At 33.4% G+C, this 22,926-nt stretch overlaps 2 protein-coding genes across 6 annotated transcripts in view; both read right to left on the bottom strand.

The window, feature by feature from the left end:
• Positions 1-369: 369 nt before the first annotated feature.
• Positions 370-5,381, bottom strand: LOC142978264 (membrane protein BRI3). Of its 2 annotated transcripts, none has more exons than XM_076122635.1 (2): positions 5,209-5,381; positions 370-4,959 (listed from the first exon to the last, which is right to left on the bottom strand). In XM_076122635.1, exons 1-2 carry the CDS (start codon positions 5,264-5,266, stop codon positions 4,655-4,657), a joined length of 363 nt encoding a protein of 120 aa, XP_075978750.1. In that variant the 5' UTR covers positions 5,267-5,381; the 3' UTR covers positions 370-4,654. The 2 variants fall into 2 exon arrangements, with proteins under 2 accessions (XP_075978750.1, XP_075978751.1); XM_076122636.1 differs by lacking the exon at positions 5,209-5,381 and adding an exon at positions 5,032-5,155.
• A 461-nt stretch (positions 5,382-5,842) lies between these two features.
• Ntan1 (N-terminal amidohydrolase 1) overlaps positions 5,843-22,926 on the bottom strand; it is an 81,533-nt gene continuing 64,449 nt past the window's right edge. For 3 of the 4 annotated variants that reach the window (XM_076122413.1, XM_076122412.1, XM_076122414.1), the window contains 6 exons: positions 11,642-11,835; positions 11,263-11,328; positions 10,717-10,899; positions 9,327-9,544; positions 8,704-8,865; positions 5,843-8,172 (listed from right to left, as the gene is read on the bottom strand). In XM_076122413.1, coding sequence (XP_075978528.1) covers positions 8,047-8,172; positions 8,704-8,865; positions 9,327-9,544; positions 10,717-10,899; positions 11,263-11,328; positions 11,642-11,828 — 942 coding nt within the window. In that variant the 5' untranslated portion in view covers positions 11,829-11,835 and the 3' untranslated portion in view covers positions 5,843-8,046. Of the gene's footprint in view, positions 8,173-8,703; positions 8,866-9,326; positions 9,545-10,716; positions 10,900-11,262; positions 11,329-11,641; positions 11,836-19,624; positions 19,769-22,926 lie in introns of those variants that run through there. The other variant, XM_076122411.1, reaches the window with a different exon arrangement.

Here is a 22,926-nt window from a genome sequence, read left to right as displayed (position 1 = left end):
ACAAATTTAAACGGGTACCTATTTTCAAATAACATACTTACAATTTTCAACCCATGATGTTTGATTTTGTCATTTTTTATTTTTTGGATTTTTGATGATTTTAGAGCATAGTTAATATTATACGTTTTCTGCTGTTCTCATTAATCAATAAGCTAACTTACGACATAAATATAATTATATAATATAGGAATATATTATGATGCAATTTGCTTTTTTTGAGTTTTTACATTACTACAGGCCTATAACACTAAAGGGCGCTGGTAGTCTCTCCACCTCTAACTAAACTTAACTTGAGAGTCAAAAGGAAAGAACAGGACTCACAGATGCATTATAGTCTATTCCTTCGTGACGGATAAATAAAAATCATAGTATTTATTCCCAAACTTTATTGCAAAACCTATACAAATTCAATAATTACATATTTATATATAGGATCACGCTTTTAAACGTATACTTAACGTTTTACTTAACAATAATATAGTGAAGGCGTTAACTGCGTCGTTTCTTCAGTCTAGTGTACAATACTCGTATACAACATGTTGATTTGAAACAATACAACTTTAAATAGTTCAACAAACAATGGAAAACATATCAGTGATTGTCAACAGATATTTATCTCACTAGGTTATCAATATCATGCAATAATATGAGAGATAGAAAAGTGAAGCAATTTTGCTGCTTCATAGTTGCACTTTAACAAAAGTATTACGTGGGGTAATACTTTTGTTAATAACAAAGCTGTTTTTTTACTGTCTTACTGATAAACGTTGAATAAACTCTGATTAGTATACTTGTATGTTGCTTTGTCTTTATCACACTTATACAGTTTCAAAATTGATTGAAAGTGACAAAACACTGTATAACTAGTCAGAGCTTATACGACGTTAATTAGTGAGACAGTTTTAGTTTTCATAAAGGCTTTTCCTCATAAGCACTCTGGCATACTTTATTATTGCAACCAACGAAGTCTTTTACAATATTATAAAAACGTTTAAATTCATTTAATACACATATTCTACTCTCGATTGCAGATAAGAGTTTGTTTAGTGAGAGAAATATTAAAATTATTATACAGCAGATTTTTCAACAATAATAACATGTGCCTATAACAAATAATTCTGCAACTATACATCTGTGGGAAGAACTACGATTTTATTGCAAAAATAACAAGGAATAACATAACAGCTTTTAAATATATTTTACTGTTTTTGTTTTAAATCAACATCTTGTATTTCCAAGACGATTTGGCGCCAAATATATTTTTTTATTCCGTTGTCACTAATTTGTCAGTGTATCTTTTCGTTTTCTTCGCTATTTACTTTGCCTAAATAATTCACACATTCTATAATATACAGATTTCGATTAAAATGAGATATATTTTTAATATAAGTAGTGAATATGAAAGAAATACAAAAACTAATTATAAAAATAAAATTATAAAGATTTGTTTACATTCAATAAAATAAGATGGAAGTATACATTTACTTGACATAATACAAATTTCCTCTTATACGTATATTTTTTGTAGCTTTTATCTCTTTCCCTTAAAGAACATACAACATAGGTAAGAAAGGGACCAAGCACTTCTAGATAATATACGAATAAAGGGATACTGTGATCTGTGTAGTATACACAAAAGTTTCATATTTTATATTGGAATGCTCACCGCGTTTAATTTATGAAATAGCGCGAAGAATCATTTATCATTATCGTACATACATACATAATATATCTCCTCTTATACCCAAAGGTGTAGACAGAGGTGGATGAAATACACCCTGGTTTCGCTTTTTACAATATTAGTCCCATGTAACTCTGTGGCACGTTACTTAACTTGCTATCATATTTATAAATACTTTTGCATAACTCACGTCCTTTTACGTATTGTTAGTTTAATTTAAGTCATTTAATTTTGTATTAAATATGAAACATTTGTGTAGCGACATTTAATTTATTACTCGCGTATACAGTAAAATAACAAATATTGTCAAAGCAAATGAAATAAAAATACTCAATAATATTTTCAAATATATGGTATTACGTAATTAAAAATGTTATTCCTATCTTTGTACAATGATAGATGCTTAAATAGAGTGGTTGTAATTATGAATATAACTTTCGAAAGGTATACTTTTAACTTTATAGGTTTTTTGGACAAAATGTCTTTTATGCCCGACTTCTAAGGCCCGTTTAGCGGTACTTTGTCTATTCAAAAGCATTTTTTATATGAGTTTAAACACTATCGCATGGATAAACTACCGCTAAATGTACCTCAGAAACCGGGAATAAGTGAACTAATTGCAAAGATAGGAATAAAATTCTTGAAAATACTTAATTATCATTATAATAAAGGAAGTTTATTCAAATAAAATGAAAATGTAATATGGCATATTTTAAAAGAAATTTGGTAATGATCACAAAAAGAATATCTTATGGCATTATATTTAAGGCTCGTTAAATATCTACAAATTCGTTTTAAATCCTTGTAGTATTATAATAAGGACGAATTGTTATTTTTTTTCATTTAATTTGTAATTATAATTAACATCGTATTTAAACTTAAAACTTCTAATATGATATGCTAATCGTAAAGTGAAATATATATTTGGATTACAGTACCTACCAAAATTATTATCTGCTTGTTGCTTGCCTAAAATATACAATATACAACCAAAAAAATAATGTATCTTACAATATATTATTATTAACAGACATTCTTCTGTCACTGTGAGAAATATTACGTATATGTTCTGTCTTAACTATAACTTCCAGTTATACATGCCAGATAAAACAAACTAGATGCCATAAGCAAAAGATTTGACTCTGGAACATATTTATAAAAGGTGAAGTGAAAATGTCTTTTATAAATAAATTTTAGTCTATGTATTCCCAAAGAGAATATTGTGTAAAATATTATAATAAATAAATAATTACAAGGCACTCATTCCGATTGTACCATATAAATAAATGCTATTTCTGTTTCCGCTTGATTAGTCAAGCGAATTATACCTATTCTAAATGCGTACTACGTTTGTTTGTCATTGTAGGCAAGCCTCAAACGATAATAACTTAGGTCTCTATTAAGGAAACGTTCATATCTGACAGAGATGCGTCGGGCGTAACTTAATTCGTATGGGCTTCGCACCGACGCATCATCGGTTGCGTGTGAACGGTCGAGTGTTTTTCTATACATTTGTCTTTTCTGGCGTTGCGCGACTGATAATACGCGACGTAAGTTCCGTCAGATATGAATGTTCCCTAATAGACTGGGATCGACTTGGAAAAACTGTTTCATGAACCCCTTTTACATACTGAAATAGGTTCTTTAAACCAATATGTCCAAGTTAATACCAGTTTATTAAGCCAGCTTCTGATTACAGGACATATAATTAACATTACATCTTGGCTGTATAATTTTCTTTTGCTTGTCATACATTTTGTACGAGACTGTTCACACTGGATTATAATATGCATTATGTTCCATGGTTGTTGTTTACAACTCAAAATGTAATAGTATATCCCATAGTCTAAATCCGGCTTTATGGAGTGACTGCTCAACATATTGACGACATCATCACCAATGTGTCCTCTCCTTTATACATATAAATTTATTTCCACATTATTTCCTGTTCTACACATGTCTCTATTAAGGCAAGTTGTTTGTGAAGCTAAGGCATTTATATCTTATTAATTAATTCTTAATTTTGTTTGTTAACCCTCTTTAAATAATTCATTTTAATCTTAATTACTTTAGATACAGTAAACATGGAATGACAATTAAAATACCATTCACGAAAATTCTAGTGTTGACTCATTTTGTTTATTTTTTTAATATAGCATGACTTAAATATTCTGACATCAGCCAAGTTTTTGCAAAAAAAAATAGTGGCATTTAAGCTGCCAGTCACCACTAAAAGTATTCAAATTTAAAATTAGAAATGTTAAACATACTATATTTTTTTCGAAATTTGTTATAAAAAAACATATTGTTTGAATTTAATCCATATTTTGTGAATATTCATATTCTGTCCTTAATTTATTTCCTACACTTAATATGTATCGGTGACATTTTTATCTGACGTACCTACAACTAAACCAATTTAAATTTCAAATTTTAGACACATTAATGTATGTATAATTCAAGTATTTGTAACCTTGAATTTTACTTCAAATTTGATTATAAACTGGTTTAGTCTGTCATAGCAAAATTGTCACTAATTGTCATTACATTAGTTAATAGCTACACTTTAGCTTTCACTTTCTCAAATGAGTTTAGCTGCATCGACAGCCTTAGTAAATAATGAATTTAATGAATCAACATATATTTGTCATTCCTAAATGACCTTGCTCGATGAAGAAAAAATATTCCAACATGTCCAGTAGGTTATGTAAATAACTTCAATAAGAAAATAAAATATTCATTGTCCATGTTTATATCAAAACATAGTATTAGTCTATTTTTATCATCCATACATCTGATACTTACATACTTAATCATCCATCGCTTGAGTCATTTCATAAAAATATCACAATAACTATGTTCCAATATAAACAGTGAAGTTAATATTAAACAGTAACCATTATTCATTCATAAACCTTTCAATATTTAACATTTGTTAATCAAAACATTTAACAAGGCCTGTCACATCAGCTTCTAACCAAACAAGGCTCCACAATTTGAACATCTCCTATTTTTGAGTGCAAGGCAACATAGGATTCCCAGTGGGAAGAATAATATGGCACACAGGATGCCCAGGCATGTGAAATCATCCTCGAGGATGCCAACGCGACAAGCGGGGCAAGCGCCGACCGCTATGATGGGTGGTGGAATAATAATATTTGTTGCGCCATAATTTGGTACAAAACCAGTACCTGGTGGAGGCACTCCATACGGCGTGTAGCCAGGCGGAGGGGGCGGATATGGCGCGCCCGGAGCACCCGCCGGCTGCGGCATAGGTCCTGAAATAATTTACATACGCCACATCAATAACAAGCAAACTTTAAACTAATATTGCGACTCCAAAAACATACCGACGAAAGCACTTTCGTTAGCATACTTCTCAGCCTACATTCCTGACCCAATGACAGATAATACAAACATAAAGCCGCTGGATTGCAACATTACGCAGTATACTCGAGCACCTTATCATTATTATGATTCATTCAAACTCAATAAGATTTCACAAAAACAAATCAATTAACACTCACCTGGAGGAACCGTGGCGGTGTATGGAGGAGGAAGTTCAGTTACGATCGGCTTATCCATGTTTTGAGCTTTTAAACGCTTCACAGCTGCGTTTTTAACAATGCTTTGTAATAAAAATATTACACAAAAACTAACAAAAACTCTGTTACTTCGCAAGACCAGCTGTCAAAATAATGTTGCTAGATTTCGCCGCCTGTTATTTTTCTGCAACTACGGATGCGTTCCGATTTTGACGTTTAAATTCTTCTATCAAACTTCAAACATTTTTGCTTTGGCAACAATGTAGGAAAAATCCAGCAATTTCTGCTGCTCTAGACTAATAGACCATTCAAAACATTTACGTATGCATCTATTCCTTTTGCTTCCACAAGTACCAGCATTTTTATTAATAAAAGCTATTATACACACGATTTTATACTATTGCTGTTGCCCTTGAAGGTATGCATAATATCATTATCTACGGATATTTTAGTAGGGCTTCCTTATTTAGGACTTATTAGTAAAGAACAAGCCCAAAGAGTTCAGCTCCTATAATAAGCAAACACTATCATTTTGTTGGAGCTAGTCAATCATTACCTATTTAACATTAGGAAAGGGTTTGAATGTGAAGAAAAGGAAAAAAAATAACGACACAAATATCTTTTGAACTTTCAATATATTCATAATATTTCACAAAACAATAACTATTAACGTCGTCTAACTATATCTAATTGATCACTATTATATTTACAACATAACTTGTTCTCTCTCTGACGTCTGGCCACAGTAGATAAATGCACAGTGAGTTGAGTTAAAATTAACCTTTTATATGCATACATCGACGATATTTGACTTCCTCACTCACTGTAAAACTTATCCACTGTGGTAACCCTCACTTTACTGAAGTGATTCCTGCCGTATACCTAAAAGGCAAGTATTGACATAATAATTAAAATCTAAAACTGGAATTTGATATAAACGAATGACAAAATATACAATTATCATAACTTAATAACACATATTTTATATTTACATACAAAAGTAAGAACTGGAAACTTTCTCGATCACTAGAATAATGATTAAAATATTAAACTGTTTTGAGAAAAAAACTATACTAATATAACATCGACTTGATAGCAACAACACTTTTTATTTACAACTATTACGTCTTCATAAAATATTTTGAGACATAATAATTTAATGATTGTTGAATGTCATAGCCGATGTAAGCCTCACTTTTGTTCATAAATACAAAGAATAAAAATAACAAAATATTATCAATTATCACAATAAAACAAAATGTCTTTATATGCAAACTATCTAGGTCATTATATTTTCAAAGTGTCACACTGGATTCTCGAGCCTTTAAATCATATTTCATAATATCATTACTTAATAACACATAAACATTGTCATCTTTGAATTCAATTAAATATTTCAATTTTTGTGGTTTAACTGGTGTATCAAATGCAATTTCATGAACAAAATTACAAAATGCCATCCAAATCAATACAAAAAATATCATAAAAGCAAATTGTTGTAATGTTTCATAAATTAATTTTTACACGGTATTAATATGGCAACCCTGTAAACTTCTCACACGTCATAATAATTATTTTATTATGGTAATAAAATGCTTATGAATTATGATTATTTGAAAGTGATAAGTCATGGTATACGCTTTAAAAGCATTTAAGTCCATCAAATTAAATACGAAGTACTACTACTTTGTAGTCAAATGGCTCGAACAGGAAAAATACTTTTAGTGTAGATCAAAAGCTAGGTCATACACAATACTTTGATATTTGCTGTTCCAAGACCGTGTCTAAAAGGAGAACTGTTCTCAAGGAGCATGAGCTTCTTTCGTATTTTGAACTCGTGCGAAGTTTGTGTCCGCGATGTACAAAATCTCTGCTCTTCTCAGTAGTTACTGCAACCTTACTTCGTCTCAATTGACAGGCAATTTAAGAAGCCAAGAGGCAAAGAAGAGCCCTTTAAATTGGTTGAAAATAACCTCGCATTTTTTACCATAAGGTTACGAAACTTTACTTAATTTACAAAATCCCAACCCTCGGCAATTTCTATCATCCATGTGGTCTGTCTAGCAAAATAAAACCTACACAAGTATCAAGACTGTTCAAGCCAAAATAAGACATTGTCATGGTTATACAGTTGTGCAAATCAGCACTATAGTGCATTACAATAATAATATTCGAGTGCATTTTCAAGTAGAACATTTTAACTGTGCCGAATAGTTATAAAATATCAAACAATGAATTGATATGATAGTAGAGCTAAAAACAACACACATCAAAGATGGTTCTTTTTTGCTTTGAATTAAATTTTAGTAACAATAAGGTTTATTTTTTAATTGACTAATAAAAGCTGTTTTGTTCAAAGGCGCGTGTTGCTTGTCATATTATTTTCTTTATTTCATCCATCTATCATGTATAAAAGTGGTTCGCCTATGTTGTATGAAAAATCATGAAACGAATACAATATGGACATTATTCTCGCACTAGGCAGTTGCTAGTATTATTACGTATATAGTTCATTGCTAATTCTCATATTCATTAAAGTATAATAACAGTGCTTTTTATTTTCTAATATTTTTAGCTGAATTTATCATTGCATATCTAATTACAAAGCAAAGTACAAATGCTTGCAATCTTTAATTAGTTTGAAAACACTGAAATTATACTTTCATGATCTGAATTAACATAATGACATGAAGATTTTAAGTCTTACAGCATTGTCCGTTTGAGTGTTGCCAGTATTAAAAAATATTTTCGAGAAATTACAGCTAAACAACTACTGGTATAATTTAGGTGTTAACAGAATGGTTGGTTAGTGTAGGTTGTTTAGAAGCGCATGGCAACCCAACAGCCGGTTTGTTCGTCGCGACGGTAGTAATGTGCGCGGTTGTCGGGAAACACTGTCACCGCTGGGAAGGGATGCTGCTGAATAAATTTGAGAGTCACACGGATCTGCGAAATGAAAAAAATAATACATTAACTTGTAGAATATATTGGTACATAAATGTGAACATTAAAACTTACTACGCAAATATTAGATGAAGTCAAGACGAATGGTTGTTGCCAGACGTAACATTAGATTATTTATTAGATCTTTAAATTACAAAAGTTTGTTTGAATTTGTAGTTTGATAGTATGAAGTTCTAAAGACAAAACAGAAATAAAATTTAAACAAAATCTCAAAGGAGTGTACGAGATGGCCAAAAAGTGACCAGCTTTAAGGCAAGCAATTGATTTCGTTTTTTAAAGGACAACCTTTTATAGAGTTGTCCTGATACAGGTATAGCGAGCACATTTTGTAATCTATTTATACGACTTGTACGATTTCCACGACGACGACATTATAAAAAAAATGCAATCGATCTATGCTTATAAAAGGCAGCCTTTTTATAAGAGTTATCTGGGGGCTCGGTAGTGCCTCCACCAAGACGAGCTAAGGGAAGCGCAAGGGCTTTATACTATTATTTTGAGTATAATACATACATTGTGTACAAAGTGCGGCGGCTCGACGGCGGGCGTGGTGCTGAGGTGCTGCAGTATGAAGTCGTCGGACTGCTCCAGCCACAGGTCCACGCCGCGCAACGGCTCGTAGTTGAACGGACCGATGCGCAGCATGCCCACCGTGTTGTCGTATATGTCTAGCACCTGGGAGGAAAATATTGTTTCATTAGGATATTTATCGAATAGTAAAATTAAGAATACTGTTTGATTTACATTTACCAATTTTAACTACTGAAGTAGCTCTAAGAGTTTCCAACAAAATCTTGTTAACATTGTAGAACGTTCGGCGTTTCGGCACGTAAATATGTACACTAGCATTTTAGAAAATAAAATAATGAGAGTCAAAGCGTCTAAGTTCATCTGCATACAATGACTAGTATGAAAAGCCGTACAAATAACTAAATATAACCCACAATTCGTTAAGTTCTAAATATATATTTTGCTTCAATAGTCTAATAGCAAATTTGATTATTATGTTTGATAACTGCTTATATACCAACTTTAAAAAGAAGAAGGTTGAGGTTTCTAATTCGTCGGCATTTAAAATATGTTTAAGAACTCCTCTAAATTAAATGTCAGTTCTAACTGTAATTTAAACAACTAACCTGTCCCGAATGCGGCCCACTAGTAATAGTCCTGGCTCCTCTCAGCGGTAGTTCAGGTCCCTTATCCGGGAAGGTGGCGGGGAACAGGTCCCCGGCGCGGATGTCCACGCCCACGCCGGTGACGAGCGGTGCGGCCGACCCGCCGCCCAGAGCTGTGTTCAACTCGCAACAGCATGCAAGAGTTAGGTCTATCTCCACTGATAGACGGTGGAACGATACTGGAATGGAAATATGTTTTTATTATTAACCGACTTTAAAAATAACGCAGTTGAGTAAAAAGGAGGTTTTCAATTTGCCGGCAGCTTTTTTGTATTGCAAGTCTTAAAGTAAAGCTAAAGTAATTCTCATCTTATAGCTTCCAGCTGCGGTTTTGACGTATTTAAATGTTCTTAACTCATATTTAAGACAGTTTTCTTCGATATTGTTGGACGATTAAACTTATTTTCGTAAAAAGACAGTGATAGAATAACTTAAATTTTTATGCGGTTTGTGAAAAAACACGTTTTGAATTATCAAAATAGTAACTTCGCAAACAGATTTAGTACGTAAAAATCTATACCATTACTAAAATTTACGTAAACCTAAACATAAACATCACAACAAACTCAAATATAAAGCTTCCAGGAGATAGCTTCAAAGTCCCAAATAATTATCAGATACTTATCAAAACTTCTACCAAAATATCTCATAGTCAATTAAACAAGAGACACGCGCATGAGTCAGGGCGCCACGACCGCTCACAATGGCCGGCCGCCCACGCTCTCTCGCTATCGTTCCTCTGGCAAAGTGACAACACCGCGACCTAGCCGTCTATTCTAATTGTTTATTTCCGACTATTGTTATGTTAGCTTATTGATTTTTGTGCTACTGGTTCTTTGGAGATTAAAAGGTGACTTTAGTATCTTTAACAACCTCTAAAGATTAATTTGCGCTCAAATAAGACAGCTAAAAGAAGGAAAACATCTCTAATATTGCCTAAATTAAAGAGAAGCTTTTTGTAATCAGTAGCTCGATTCTCTACCAGTATCGACTGCCAACAATCGGCTAGCTATAGAAAAACATTGTATGAAAATCTTCAGCACCTCTAGCGGGCGTCGGAGAAACAATTTTTGCAGTAGATACATTTTAAATGCTAAACTCTCGATACACGATGGTACTGACTGTACAAAATGGCGCTCTTGAAATTCGACTATTATCTTCAGGTATCTATTAAAAAGGATACACTAAGAATAAAGGTTGAAACTTGACTTTTACCTAAATAAAAATGTGTGAAAGTCATTTCTGCTGCCATTATTGCCGGAAATACGATAAACATAAAGTTCCTACTATAAACCAGGCACCAACTTCTACATTGCTACAATCAATTTTATTATCAAAACATTCTACTCACACATGATATTAGCAAACAGTTCATCTGAATAGCGGTGTGGGTCTGTGAAGCCTCCGACCAGCTGTAACTCCAACCTGCCCTCAGGATATCCTACAGCCAGCTGTTGGACTCTTGTCACCATGGCAGCTGCTGCTTCTGCTGTACCAGACCCGTCTAGATGTGCTAAAGCCACTGCACCGGACCCTGGAAAAGTGAAGAGAGAATGTTAAACAACAGCAATTTTCGTGGTCTCGTTCAGTGGTACCCAGCAATGGGATAGTAATGTAAATAATTGTCTCTTCTCTCCACCACAAAAATCAAGTGCGAGTTTGCATCCCTCAAACAATTTAGATGGAATATATATTATGTTCTTCATGATAGATAGATCATCGAATGTAGAAAATATCATTGGGAGCCCCCTTAAATACTTATGTATATTATCATGTTTTAGTATTTGTTATTACAGCGGCAACAAAAATACATAATCAGTTTCAGTAATAGGGTCCGGTCTTTACCCTTTGGACACGGAACCCATAAAAGGGAGATAACAGAAAATAAGATAGTCACCTGAATGCCTGACGACAACGATTATACATGATGTGGCGTCATCTGATCCTATGATGTTCACGTTTTCTGAAATAGACCAAGTTGAAAGTAAAGTATACATAGGTACGTCTTGTTGAAATTGTATGAAATTATGCAAAAGAATATCTCATTAACACTGCACAGAATTTTACATTGTGAACCGGATTTTAATTTAAATAAAAAATTGTACCAAGTGGTGTTTTCTGGTCTCTGCCTGCCCCTATGGGAAGAAGGCGTAATTTTATTTATTAAATGATGTATGTATAAAAAAAAACTACTTCAATCTTGAAATATATCGAAATTTATCAATTCTAACGGATTTTAGGACTACTAAATGTCACAGTATAATTTTGTTACTCACTGTCATGCGGCACAACGGCTGCAAGTTCCCTCTGCGCGACATACAGCAGGCCGGGGGGTGGGACAACCCTGGGCGCGGCGGCCAGCAGCTGCGCGGCCGCATCTCTGTAGCCGGGGTGCGCGTTCAACAGCGCGCGCACCGATGTCGGACACTCGTCCACTAACACGCCGTTCAGCACCACCACCATGCTAACACTGAGGACAAAATGACGACAATTTAGATATAATATGCTTGCTTCAGTGTGTACCAGCTTCTATATGAAAGAATCCTTGGTCTATCGACAGTTGGTAAGGATCAAAATATGCATATGTTAGATAGCTCGAACAGTTGTAATCAGAAGAATACATCATATTAAGTAACGATTCTACCCAAGCGAAACGATTATCAAAGTTCTTCTACTGACAGAAGTATCCTAGAATATGTGTAAAGATGCGGCCAAAATAAATCATGAATTCTATTATATTTCGGAGAATTGACTACACAAATCTTTTACTTATTCTTTCAATCTTTCAGTCACTTATTGGCAAATAGTTACACGTGTTATCTGGCTTTCACTACGCCATAATAAAGATTTTCACCAAAAATATATTTTATACACCATATCTCAAAACTATAACCACACCGAATATTTTACAAACTATTTTAAACACGCGTAACAAAGTTTTCAATCTCTTGCAAAACGTAACCGTTCCGCGTTATCTTAAAAACAAAATGCGTTTGACTAAAGATTTCTATTAAGCAATGAGGAAAACTTGTAGGCATTCAGTATCGACTACGAGCAGTACAACAATCGGCTGAATAAATCTACTAATCTATTGATTCGACACGACTAGCCTGCCTTACAGTTACAGAATACATTATGTAATAAACGCTGGGTCTTAATAAACACCTTTTTAAATGTAAATTGCTTTCGAAAGAGGAAAATCTTTCAGTCTTAAACGCAAATCTGCTCTGGAAGCTGTATACAGATTTGAAAGGTATGAAGCCGATAGAAGAAATTATTATGCATTTTTTTTGTTATTTCTGCCTTTGCCAGTTACTAGAATACACCGAATTGCATTATGCATAACATTGTTATTTGCGTATGTTTAACTCACGAATTATAGACAAGTGGAAAGTAAGATCAGATCACTTTTCCTAGTTCTTCGTAAAGGATCTCAGTAAAGCATAGGTAATCTTATAAAAATAGAGGAAATAGCAGAGCCCAGCCCGTTTTTATTCAACCACATAAAATAATCGTAAAATCATTTGCACGTGCTCTAGGTGGTTTTACCTTAGTTTAACTGTTAATTTATATCGCCTATTAAAGTTGTTATATTGTCTTAACACTAAAGTTTTATTTATGTAGGTCATTCACCGGCTACAACAACACTAAGCTAAGATAGATAAAATATAAGAAACGAACATAGAGTTCGTTGTACAAATACCTATTATAATTAATATCGTGTCTGTTAGCCGGATATAAGCGAATTGTAATAATATGAGTCACTTATAAACATTTTATATTGATATAAACGTATGATATTTTGGATGTTTTTCTAACAAATGTAAATGTAAATGATTAATATGTAAAGACGAATATAATATTGCAATTCAATTCTGTTGTATATAGACTTTAAATTCAAGGTTTTTATTTGAAAATGAATGGCAATATTAAGCATATTAGGTATTATGCAGTTTGCCAGCAAATTATTTTTTTTTCATTCAGAAATACTTGGTCAATGTCTAATATTAAGTCGCTATTTCAGGCTAATATTGATTGATTTAAAGATATTTTAAAAAATATCACAAGTTTTCAAGATTATTAAGCCGCTATTTTAGGCGAAGAGAACTAAGAAAAGATAGCCCGTAATTGCTAAGTAATCGATTACCACACTTTGAAAACATGAAGGAAATCTGCAAATGTGTTGATCTAAGGTTCCGCATAACGAACTTTTAGACAGGATCCTATTAACTAGAAAGTAGAAACACTTACAAACATCCACGTTATAGAACGGAATAAAAAAAGAAAATTGAATAACACCCAAAAGTGAAATACATAACTAAAATACGTGTAAAGACGAGTTACATATAAACAAAACAAACTCACATTTCTTTCAGTAATACCTACTTGTAGCCAATAAACAATAAACGTAAAACTACTTGCGTCAATGAACAAAAATACCGATGATCGACACACGAGTGGCTCGATTGTCTTCTGGTATAATGTATTCGTAGTGGCGTCAGGTCATAACAGTGACACGGCGACTACACCGCGCGTACATTTGCATTGCGCCGGCGCCGATATGCCGATGTAAATCCTTACATAGAAAATAACTTTCTAAGTAAAAAAAACTACGTTTACTACCACTACTGAATAATTTAAATCTATTTACAAAAAATACTCGCTAGTATTTTCTAAAGAAAGTAGTATACGCAGAATCTTTTGTAGTTTTTGAGTGTGAATGGTTAATGATTGCGTAAAATGTATGACGCGTAACGCGTAAGTGAAAATAGGCGATAATTAAGGAATAACTTTTGAAATTGAGATAAGGGGAAATTAGTAATGCTCGTGTTAGAAAGATAAGAACTAACGTTGGAAAATGTTTATACTGAAATATACATTGTTATGTACCTACGTATTTTTAATATGCACATTATTATGATCCATGTTTACATTGTAAAAGGCGCGGTTTTATACAATACGCAACCTAGAGTAATTTTCCTTAAAAAATACTCAAGTCCCGAATACTAAAATTCGCTTACTTTTACTTGAAGAAAATTTGTAAGGATAATGTCGATAAATTATTTGCAAACGAAGTCATATAAAGCAAGTAAAATTTAGATAAAAGAAATAAAATAGTAACCAACACATCAATAAAGTGTAGAGTAAATACGCAATTACACCACTAACGAGATAACAAGCAAATGGTACTGGCAATTAAAAATCATGTAACGTAAAAAAACCCAAGCGCGTAACGGTGACGCGAAAATACTTCAATTCACTTTGACTTATTATAATAATTGCTGACATATGTTTAAGTCTCGTAGCACACATGTTAACTTACAAACGAAAATTATAAAATTCTTTAGTGCAACGCTGGTTATTCGAAATCGTGATAATATCGTCGCACCAACCGCTATTTCACGGTCAAACTTGAAGCCACGGACAAGTTGAATTATTCGCTTGTTTTCTGTTTCTCATTTCTGCAGATTCGCATTTTTTCGGATTCGCATTTCTTCAGATTCGCATCTCTTCAATTTCTCATTTCTTCTGTATCTCTTTTCACCATATATGTACAGTCGCAACGTAAATAAAACAAACACAGCAATTAGATTGAATATAACGTGTTTAACCTTTTTGTTTTTAAATATTACTCATTATGTAAGTGATTTTGAAATGGCTGTCCTCAATGCTGTAAAAAATAATTTCATTGATGTCGAACTGAAAGGATGTTTTTTTCATTATCAAAGGGCCATATGGAAAAAATTTAAAGAATTAGGTATAACTTCCTATGATGAAGGCCGTGAGTTCGTAAAGAAACTTATGGTGGCAGCTCTGGTACCTTCACAGCTTATGCCGGAAGCATTTATATACATATTTGAAAATGAACCAAACGTTCAAAATGTACACACATTCAAAGAATATTTTCATAATCAATGGATTAAAAAGATATCATCCAATGTTTTGAGTTGCTATAATGAAAAAAATAAGACGACAAGCTCGTTAGAGGGCTGGCATCACCGCCTTCGAATTAGGATAGGTATTCATCCAAAGTTATTTTTATTCATTTCGTTACTAAAAAAAGAAGGAAGATTCCAAGATTTTAGAATAAAAAGGAACCAATCTAAACCTACAAAGCCTTCTAAAAAAGATCAGGAGCAAAAAGAAATTATTCAGAAATGTGTATCAGGTGACATAGCCATTCCTGAGTGTATAACATTATTATCTCGGTTGTAAAATATCTTATGTTTTCTGTTAATGTTTTGTATTCCCTGAAAACGCAGGTAGAGGTGTACTGATACGTCTTCTGCAATAATTAAATGTTTTGTTTTTACCATATCTATTTGTTTTTTATTGTAACTGTATTCTGATTAACTGAGATACAGAAGAAATGAGAAATTGAAGAGATGCGAATCTGAAGAAATGCGAATCCGAAAAAATGCGAATCTGCAGAAATGAGAAACAGAAAACAAGCGAATAATTCGACAAGTTGTTAGCGCGGCTTTACCTAACTCATAGGCTCTTAACTTTTTTGGACTACGGCTCCCTGTACAACAAAAATCCAGCGCCCCACTTTTCTGTTATTTATCATAATAATGGTAATTCTTCTTCTTCTTGACTTGCTACCGCCCCCCACGAAATACTCCAGCGCCTATTTGGGGGCGATATCACGCTTGTTGGGAATCTTTGGCCTTGTATAAATGTATATGTTACTGTAAAAGCCCGAACGGTGGTAAATCCTAAGATTTTCCGGTATAACCTAAGATTTACCAACTCGCAATGGTAAAAGTCCGAACAATTCTTTTATTTCGAACTTTTACCTATATTCATTTGATGATATCGAGATGTCGCCGGAGCCCCGCTTCGCGGGGCTCCTCCTTCTGGGTGGTTAAAAAAAAATAACCACGAAGGCTAAGGTTGGAGCTTCGCTTCGCTCGCTCCCACCTTAGCCTTCTAACCTAACCTACCCATGTCGCTTTGCCCAAAACTCCTTCTTTATAACTATGTCACAGTATATAATTATACCGTGAAATAGTTATAAACATAGTTATAAAGAAGGATTTTTTTATATATCGTAACATAGTTTTTAAACTCTGGCTTGTTCGGACTTTTACCATTGAGAGTTGGTAAATCTTAGGTTTTACCGGAAAATCTTAGGATTTACCACAGTTCGGGCTTTTACAGTAACATATACATAAAATAACTAAAACATAACAGTAAGTCCATTAGAGTATGGATTAAAATAGAACCTCTTGTTTCTATTTTAAACCATACTCGGATCGACTTAATCGTACAAGGTTCAAGTTATGGAGACCTATCAACGAATGCGTATCCGATTCTTCACATGCACTCCTCTCCTTTACCTCTTGTTTAAAGGTTTCCCAACACACACACTTTAGCAGTGATGTTGATCTGCTTAGATTACTTGCTGACGTTTGACAGCGGGGCATAACCGGCATAAGTTGATACTGTGACGTCTACAAGATGTGTTCTACGACCTTAATGTAATAAAAACAATGCGATTAGTTATAAATACGTATAAATTAAATAACTACGTCATATCTACGTAAAATTATGCTGTTTAATATTGGCTCCTAATAATAATAAGTACTGACATTGTTATGAAACTTACACCTGAATGTATATCAAAACAACTGGATATGAATATCAATTATAGCAACGGTACTACCGTATTTGTACTTCTATGGCAAACACAATATTTTGTGCTTCGTAAATGACGTCAGAGTGTCGTCCGTTGTGACATTTCGTAAAACGTAAAGTTTTTAAATAAAATCAATCAGCCTAGTATTTCTTCGAAACTTCTATCGGAACTCCACAGTCCAGTAACCTGGGTTATAATAACACGATACCCCTCAATAAAACTGGTTGACTTTCAAGCTTCTGACTATTAGTAACGACTGTAAAAGATCTTTCAAAATGACAGCCGGGATCCATAATTTAACGTGCCTCCCAAAACTCAGAGGAGCTTGAAATGTATAATATGGTCCACCCATCCATAGAACTACTTCGGCAACCGTAGCCTAACCTCAACTGCTACTGTTGTGACTAAACCACTAGCTCCACAGTTTTCAAATAAATTGCGATACACAAATGATATCAGCCAGGATGTTCTATTTAGGATTAATGCCTTTTAATCTACTGTTTCACTACCGTTACGATAAAAAGCTGAAATTTGAGCCTACTGGATAATTTACAGAATATAAATACAGTTTCGAGTCAAATAAGTTGGTACCTCCCACGCAAGTGGTTGCAGGTTTGAACCCGAGGCAGCATACCATTGACGTTATGTGTGTATTAGAAATAATTATCACTTGTCCCAACGGTGAAGGAAAACATCGTGATGCAACATTGCATGCCTCAGAGATCTTTAGAACGGTTCTTGACGGTATGCAACGTCCCCAACCCGCAATTGGCCAGCGTGATGGACTCAAGGCCTAACCCCTCCCTCATTCCGGGAGGGAGACCCTTGCCCAGCAGTTGGGCATTAATGGGCTAAATTTAAAAGATTTTAACTAATGTAAAGCTGCCTTTACACCGCATTTTACCAGTTAGAATCTATTGAACTTATCTAAAGCTGAATTTTTTTGTAGCCAAAGCTTATTGAAACATCCTAGTCTAGCTAAAGAAAGGTACATTAATACCATGATTATAAGACGCATTATCGGCTTCACCACTTTAAGCGATCATTAACAATTACGAAAAAAACATTTGCTAATACATATTTACTTTCCCAACCAATAATAATAAAGCTTAACGACCGTACTTATAAATGTTATAGTCAATATATCACGTGTCTCACATGACAGTATCGTTAATCAATAGAAATAGTTATTTTTAACTAATCATTACTCGAGGATTGCGAAAAAATATACTCGTCTCAATTAACAGTTGTTGGTACATTGACTTTAAACTAACTAGAATGAGTACTCTCGAATTCTCCTTGCCGAGGTTTTCACACGAGTGGAAAGATTTTACAGTAAAAATAACAATAACAAAATATGTGTTGAAGTAGAATATATTATAAAATATCTATGTGCGAATTTTCATCAAAATCCCGGTTGTTGTCTATTAAGTTAACAGTCGTTAAGCCATGTCAAACGCCTTTCGGGTGGCTTGAACAACTGTGACATTTGGTTGACCACTAACACTAAGACAGAATAGAATATAATTAAAATCCTTAAGGAAGTTTTTGTGTTAAAGAGTAACAAACATCGTTCCATACAAAACTTTTGCATGTATAGATTTAGTAGAATGTATACCTTACTTTTTTGATTAGCTAATTATTATTAGTCAAAACATGAGTCAATGTCTTGATACCCGTAAAATTAAACAGAAAGATTAATTAGGTGTAGTCATAAGCATGTCTTCTAGGAACATATTTGTTTAGGTATTTGCAATGGATTATATTATTAGCGTAATTTTATTCGGCATTTAAATTATTTCTTTATCAGTGTGTGGAAATCTGTTGCTGGAAAGTGGTGCTGAAAGAGGAAAACTTATGCTTACCATAAATAAGTACCATTCACCCCCGGTTTCTGAGGTACATTTAGCGGTAGTTTATCTATTTAATAGCGTTAAAACTCATACAAAAAAAGCTAGGTACAAAGTAATTTCAGAAAATAATTTTAAAATACTAGGGTATCAGTATTGGGGATCCGAACGGAATAACTCGTAATTTCCACTCACAAAACTTAAATAAATACGTGTAGAGTCTTATAAAATATCACTCACAATAAGAAAAAGTTTGCAGCGTTCTAAAAGAAGCGGTTTGGTAAAAAGAATACAGATTAGAAAAACCGTCCGTAATTACAAGTAACTTCACACACAACTGCTAAACAATCTAATTAAATGTACATAAACAAGACTAAGTAGTAATCAAGTGTTTCATCACGTGCTCAATGTGGACACAAGGCGAATCTTAATGAAAACATCTTGAAACCTATTAAATTGTACCCAAGCACAGATAATATAAACCAAACTAGAGAATCGATTGTCTTTCAACAACATTTCATGTATTCTTTATACATTATTTGTCAATTGTAATCTATTCGCCTCTATAATATGGGACTGAGTTGTTAATGGCGAAACGAGCGTGTATTTCATATATCTCTGCCTAAACTTCTGGGTACAGAAAGCGTGATATCATAACATACTTGTATACATTGTATGTATGTATTATTTGTCAAATCCGTAAAATTATCTCTCAAATAAAGTAACTAATAATAGAAAAATCTACTTTAAATAAAACTTATAAATACCTGTTAATTCTAAATAGAAAAGTCAAGAGAGCTAAAGCGTAGAGTTTCATTTTCATATGTCACATGTATCACACACACAAATTAAATATTATTATATTACAACTTATACAGTTATTATATTACAACAATGTTTACATAGCCGGCACAGATAGACGACTACTGGTTTAGCGATAATTCTAAACTGATAGTGTCCGATACATTCTATGTATTTATATGGTGTACTAATGCTCAAGTATATGACTAAACATTGACATGCCAGTACGCTGTACAAATATTTAGTATCAACGCCCCTTCGAAATATAACGAAGTACAAACATTACACGGGTTTTACCCAAACAAATAACTATACAGATGGACGCATATGTTCCATTTACAGAAATAACTGAGATTTTAATAAACAATACCCTGTTAAGTAGACTAACGGCATGTTTTATAAGGACTTATTAAAAACAGTATCTTTAAAGTAAGCAAAATACTTCGTAAGAATATATTATCAAAGAATATTAACACTACACTGACAACTTAAGTTAGGAAATTAGAAAAAGAGTCTAATCTTTACTTGTCTTAAATGCCGTATACATTAGGGTAATGTCAGGAAAGCTAAGTCAGCAGTAAGTCTTACAAGTACACCAGTTCATTACAATTCAAACACATTTTTGAAAGACAAGCATCTGACCGCGACTTCATACACGTTAATAAATTCCACGGATAAAAAGTTTCCTATGTGATAATCTAGGTTAAAAACTATCTGCATAGCGAATTTCATTCAATTCCGTTTAGTTGACTTTAGTCTGAAAGAGTAACAAACAAACGAACATACATACATGCAATCAAAAAATATATCCATCCATACAAACTTTCGCATTTATAATATCAGTAGGATTGCATCATTTGGAAATGCATGACATGTAACTGGATAACAAACTCTCCATACACACATAATACAGTAAAGAGATCAGATGATCTACGAAGATTAGTTCAAACGAATTAGCATAAAGATTTTCTTTAACACAGCACTGATAAGAAGCATTCTATTACAAGTTATTCTCTTTACATCCTGATGGTGACAATATGACGCAAATCTTTAAACTGACGTCTTATTCTCAGTATCTATACATGTGAATCGAACTATATAGCCTTACAACTTAGTAAAGAGCCCCGTAATGCTAGGTTCGTGGCTGGTGCAGACAGAAAATACGGAGTTAGAACATCAATGATATGATTTATGCAGCTGACTGTATACTTTTTGATATAGCTTTTTTATTTTGAAGATATAAAGTCAATCGAAAAGTTATATTTAGGGGTGCGGTATTCAGAGGACATTTTTTTGTGTTGAGGGTCGATAGGAGCTTAAGTTCAGGTACATGTGGCCGTCGCCGGCCGTCACTTTGAAAAAAATAAAATTACGTCAGAATCAATCATTGACGATGATCTATCCAACCGATATAGGCCATGGCGACCACTTCGGCTCCTAATCAGATTGGCGCAATCATTATAATTCAGCTGAAGCGTGTATGCCAATACTTTCTACTAAGTTGTCAAACTATAACACAGAATATATAGAAAACAAAACAATATCGTAAATCGTTATCACTAAGTGTTGATTAAATAGGACAATCGTATAAAACATTTATATTATTAGTGATAGTTTCCGTCAAGTGTATCTATGAAATGATTTATTTTGTATCAATCAAGAAGGCCTAAAGGTTAGTATTTCTATTAACCTGTATCTAATTAGATGGTTAAATATAGCACACACTAGAATCGACAAGCAATTATAAATAAAATACATATCTACATATCTATCACGCCGGTTATACGTGTTTGTACGAAATACACCCACGTTTCGCAGTAACAAAGATAGTCCCATGTAACAGGGGGCGAGCTGATCTGGAATTCGAACCCGAGACCTCACAATCAGCGTCGGCTACACTGTTGACCGCGCCACAGAGGCAAGTAATCATATTAATACCAAATCATTTATATACTTATTCAGATTAAGACTGTTGTTTTTATTGCTATGTAACATCTTATTATTTTCCTGCTAGTTCGAAAGGTAGACTTTGTGAGACAAACAAAGCTTACTTGTTCTATTGTTTTTAGTAAAGGCTCAGACAGGCGGCACTAACCTGTAGTTTAGATCAAGTTTATAAATCAACGATATGGTGAAGAAATTAACTTAGACATAAGCACAAGACATAAGGTTGGCCACAAGAAATAAAAACAAAATATCTATCTCAAATAACACGGAGATCAATCTGTAAAACTACAGGTACAAGAAAAGTTATGTATACGTATTTTAGATTCTCTGTTAAATCGCAAATGGCACCAAAGACTTTGTACGTAATTTACTTATTACTTACTCATAAGTTAAATTAAATTTCCAGTAAGTAAAACTGCAAGACTGCTTATAGTATTTATACCGATAATATATAATTAACAGTTACTTTTTATAAGTCCTCGACTCGTGCCAATAATATTCCCCGTTGAAAAAAAGCAATTTCCATAATGTAGGTACATCTAATGGATATCCAATCATTGTAATCGAATTGGCTTCCGTACGCAAAAAGACGCACAAGAAATTATACTTGAGAATTAACATTGTTTACAAGATATCTAGACAGACAAACCTAGACATTCTGAAGTTTCCTGAAGCTAACTTAAACGACTTAATAGTTAAAAAAACTGAGACCTGCATTTGAGAGCCAGTTATCGAGGAAGGCTATAGGCTATATAACATCACGCTACGGTCATTAGGAGCGGAGTAGCAACGAAAAATGTTACAAAAACGGGGAAAATTTTGACCAATTCTCTTAGGTGACGCAAGCGAAGTTGCGCGGGTCAGCTAGTAATAGATAAAATGACAGGTATGCAAAAATCTGTCAAATTTCCTCATATTACGCTAACCGAAACTTATCCTATTCAGAAGTAGTGAATCCGAAGTGAAACACCGACCGTAAACTTAAAAATTTAAAAGCTGTCTAAAAATATTTACTCTACTAACTTAACTCCTCACTTTTCAATTGACGAACAAAAAACCCAACTATTAAATAACAGAGCACAAAACTAAAACTATTCCGCTCCAACTTTTCCTTCACTTTGTTCCAAAATAAAAGAAATCTTACGCAAACAGTAAAAAAAAAAGTCTCGTATTCGAAAAAGTTTAAACGTTCAACAATTGCATAAACACCATATCTTTGTCCTTGGACAAACGAGGCCATGATTAATGATCATACGACGACCTGCTGTGAAATTGAGACGAGAAGACGACCTATTCAGTCACACGTAAAAAAACCTACCAT

This window comes from Anticarsia gemmatalis, chromosome 14, assembly GCF_050436995.1.
Source record: "Anticarsia gemmatalis isolate Benzon Research Colony breed Stoneville strain chromosome 14, ilAntGemm2 primary, whole genome shotgun sequence".
In the NCBI taxonomy this organism is placed as follows: Eukaryota; Metazoa; Arthropoda; class Insecta; order Lepidoptera; family Erebidae; genus Anticarsia; species Anticarsia gemmatalis.
The sequence above is the reverse complement of the archived record's forward strand: the minus strand, read 5'-3'. Positions and strand labels throughout refer to the sequence as shown.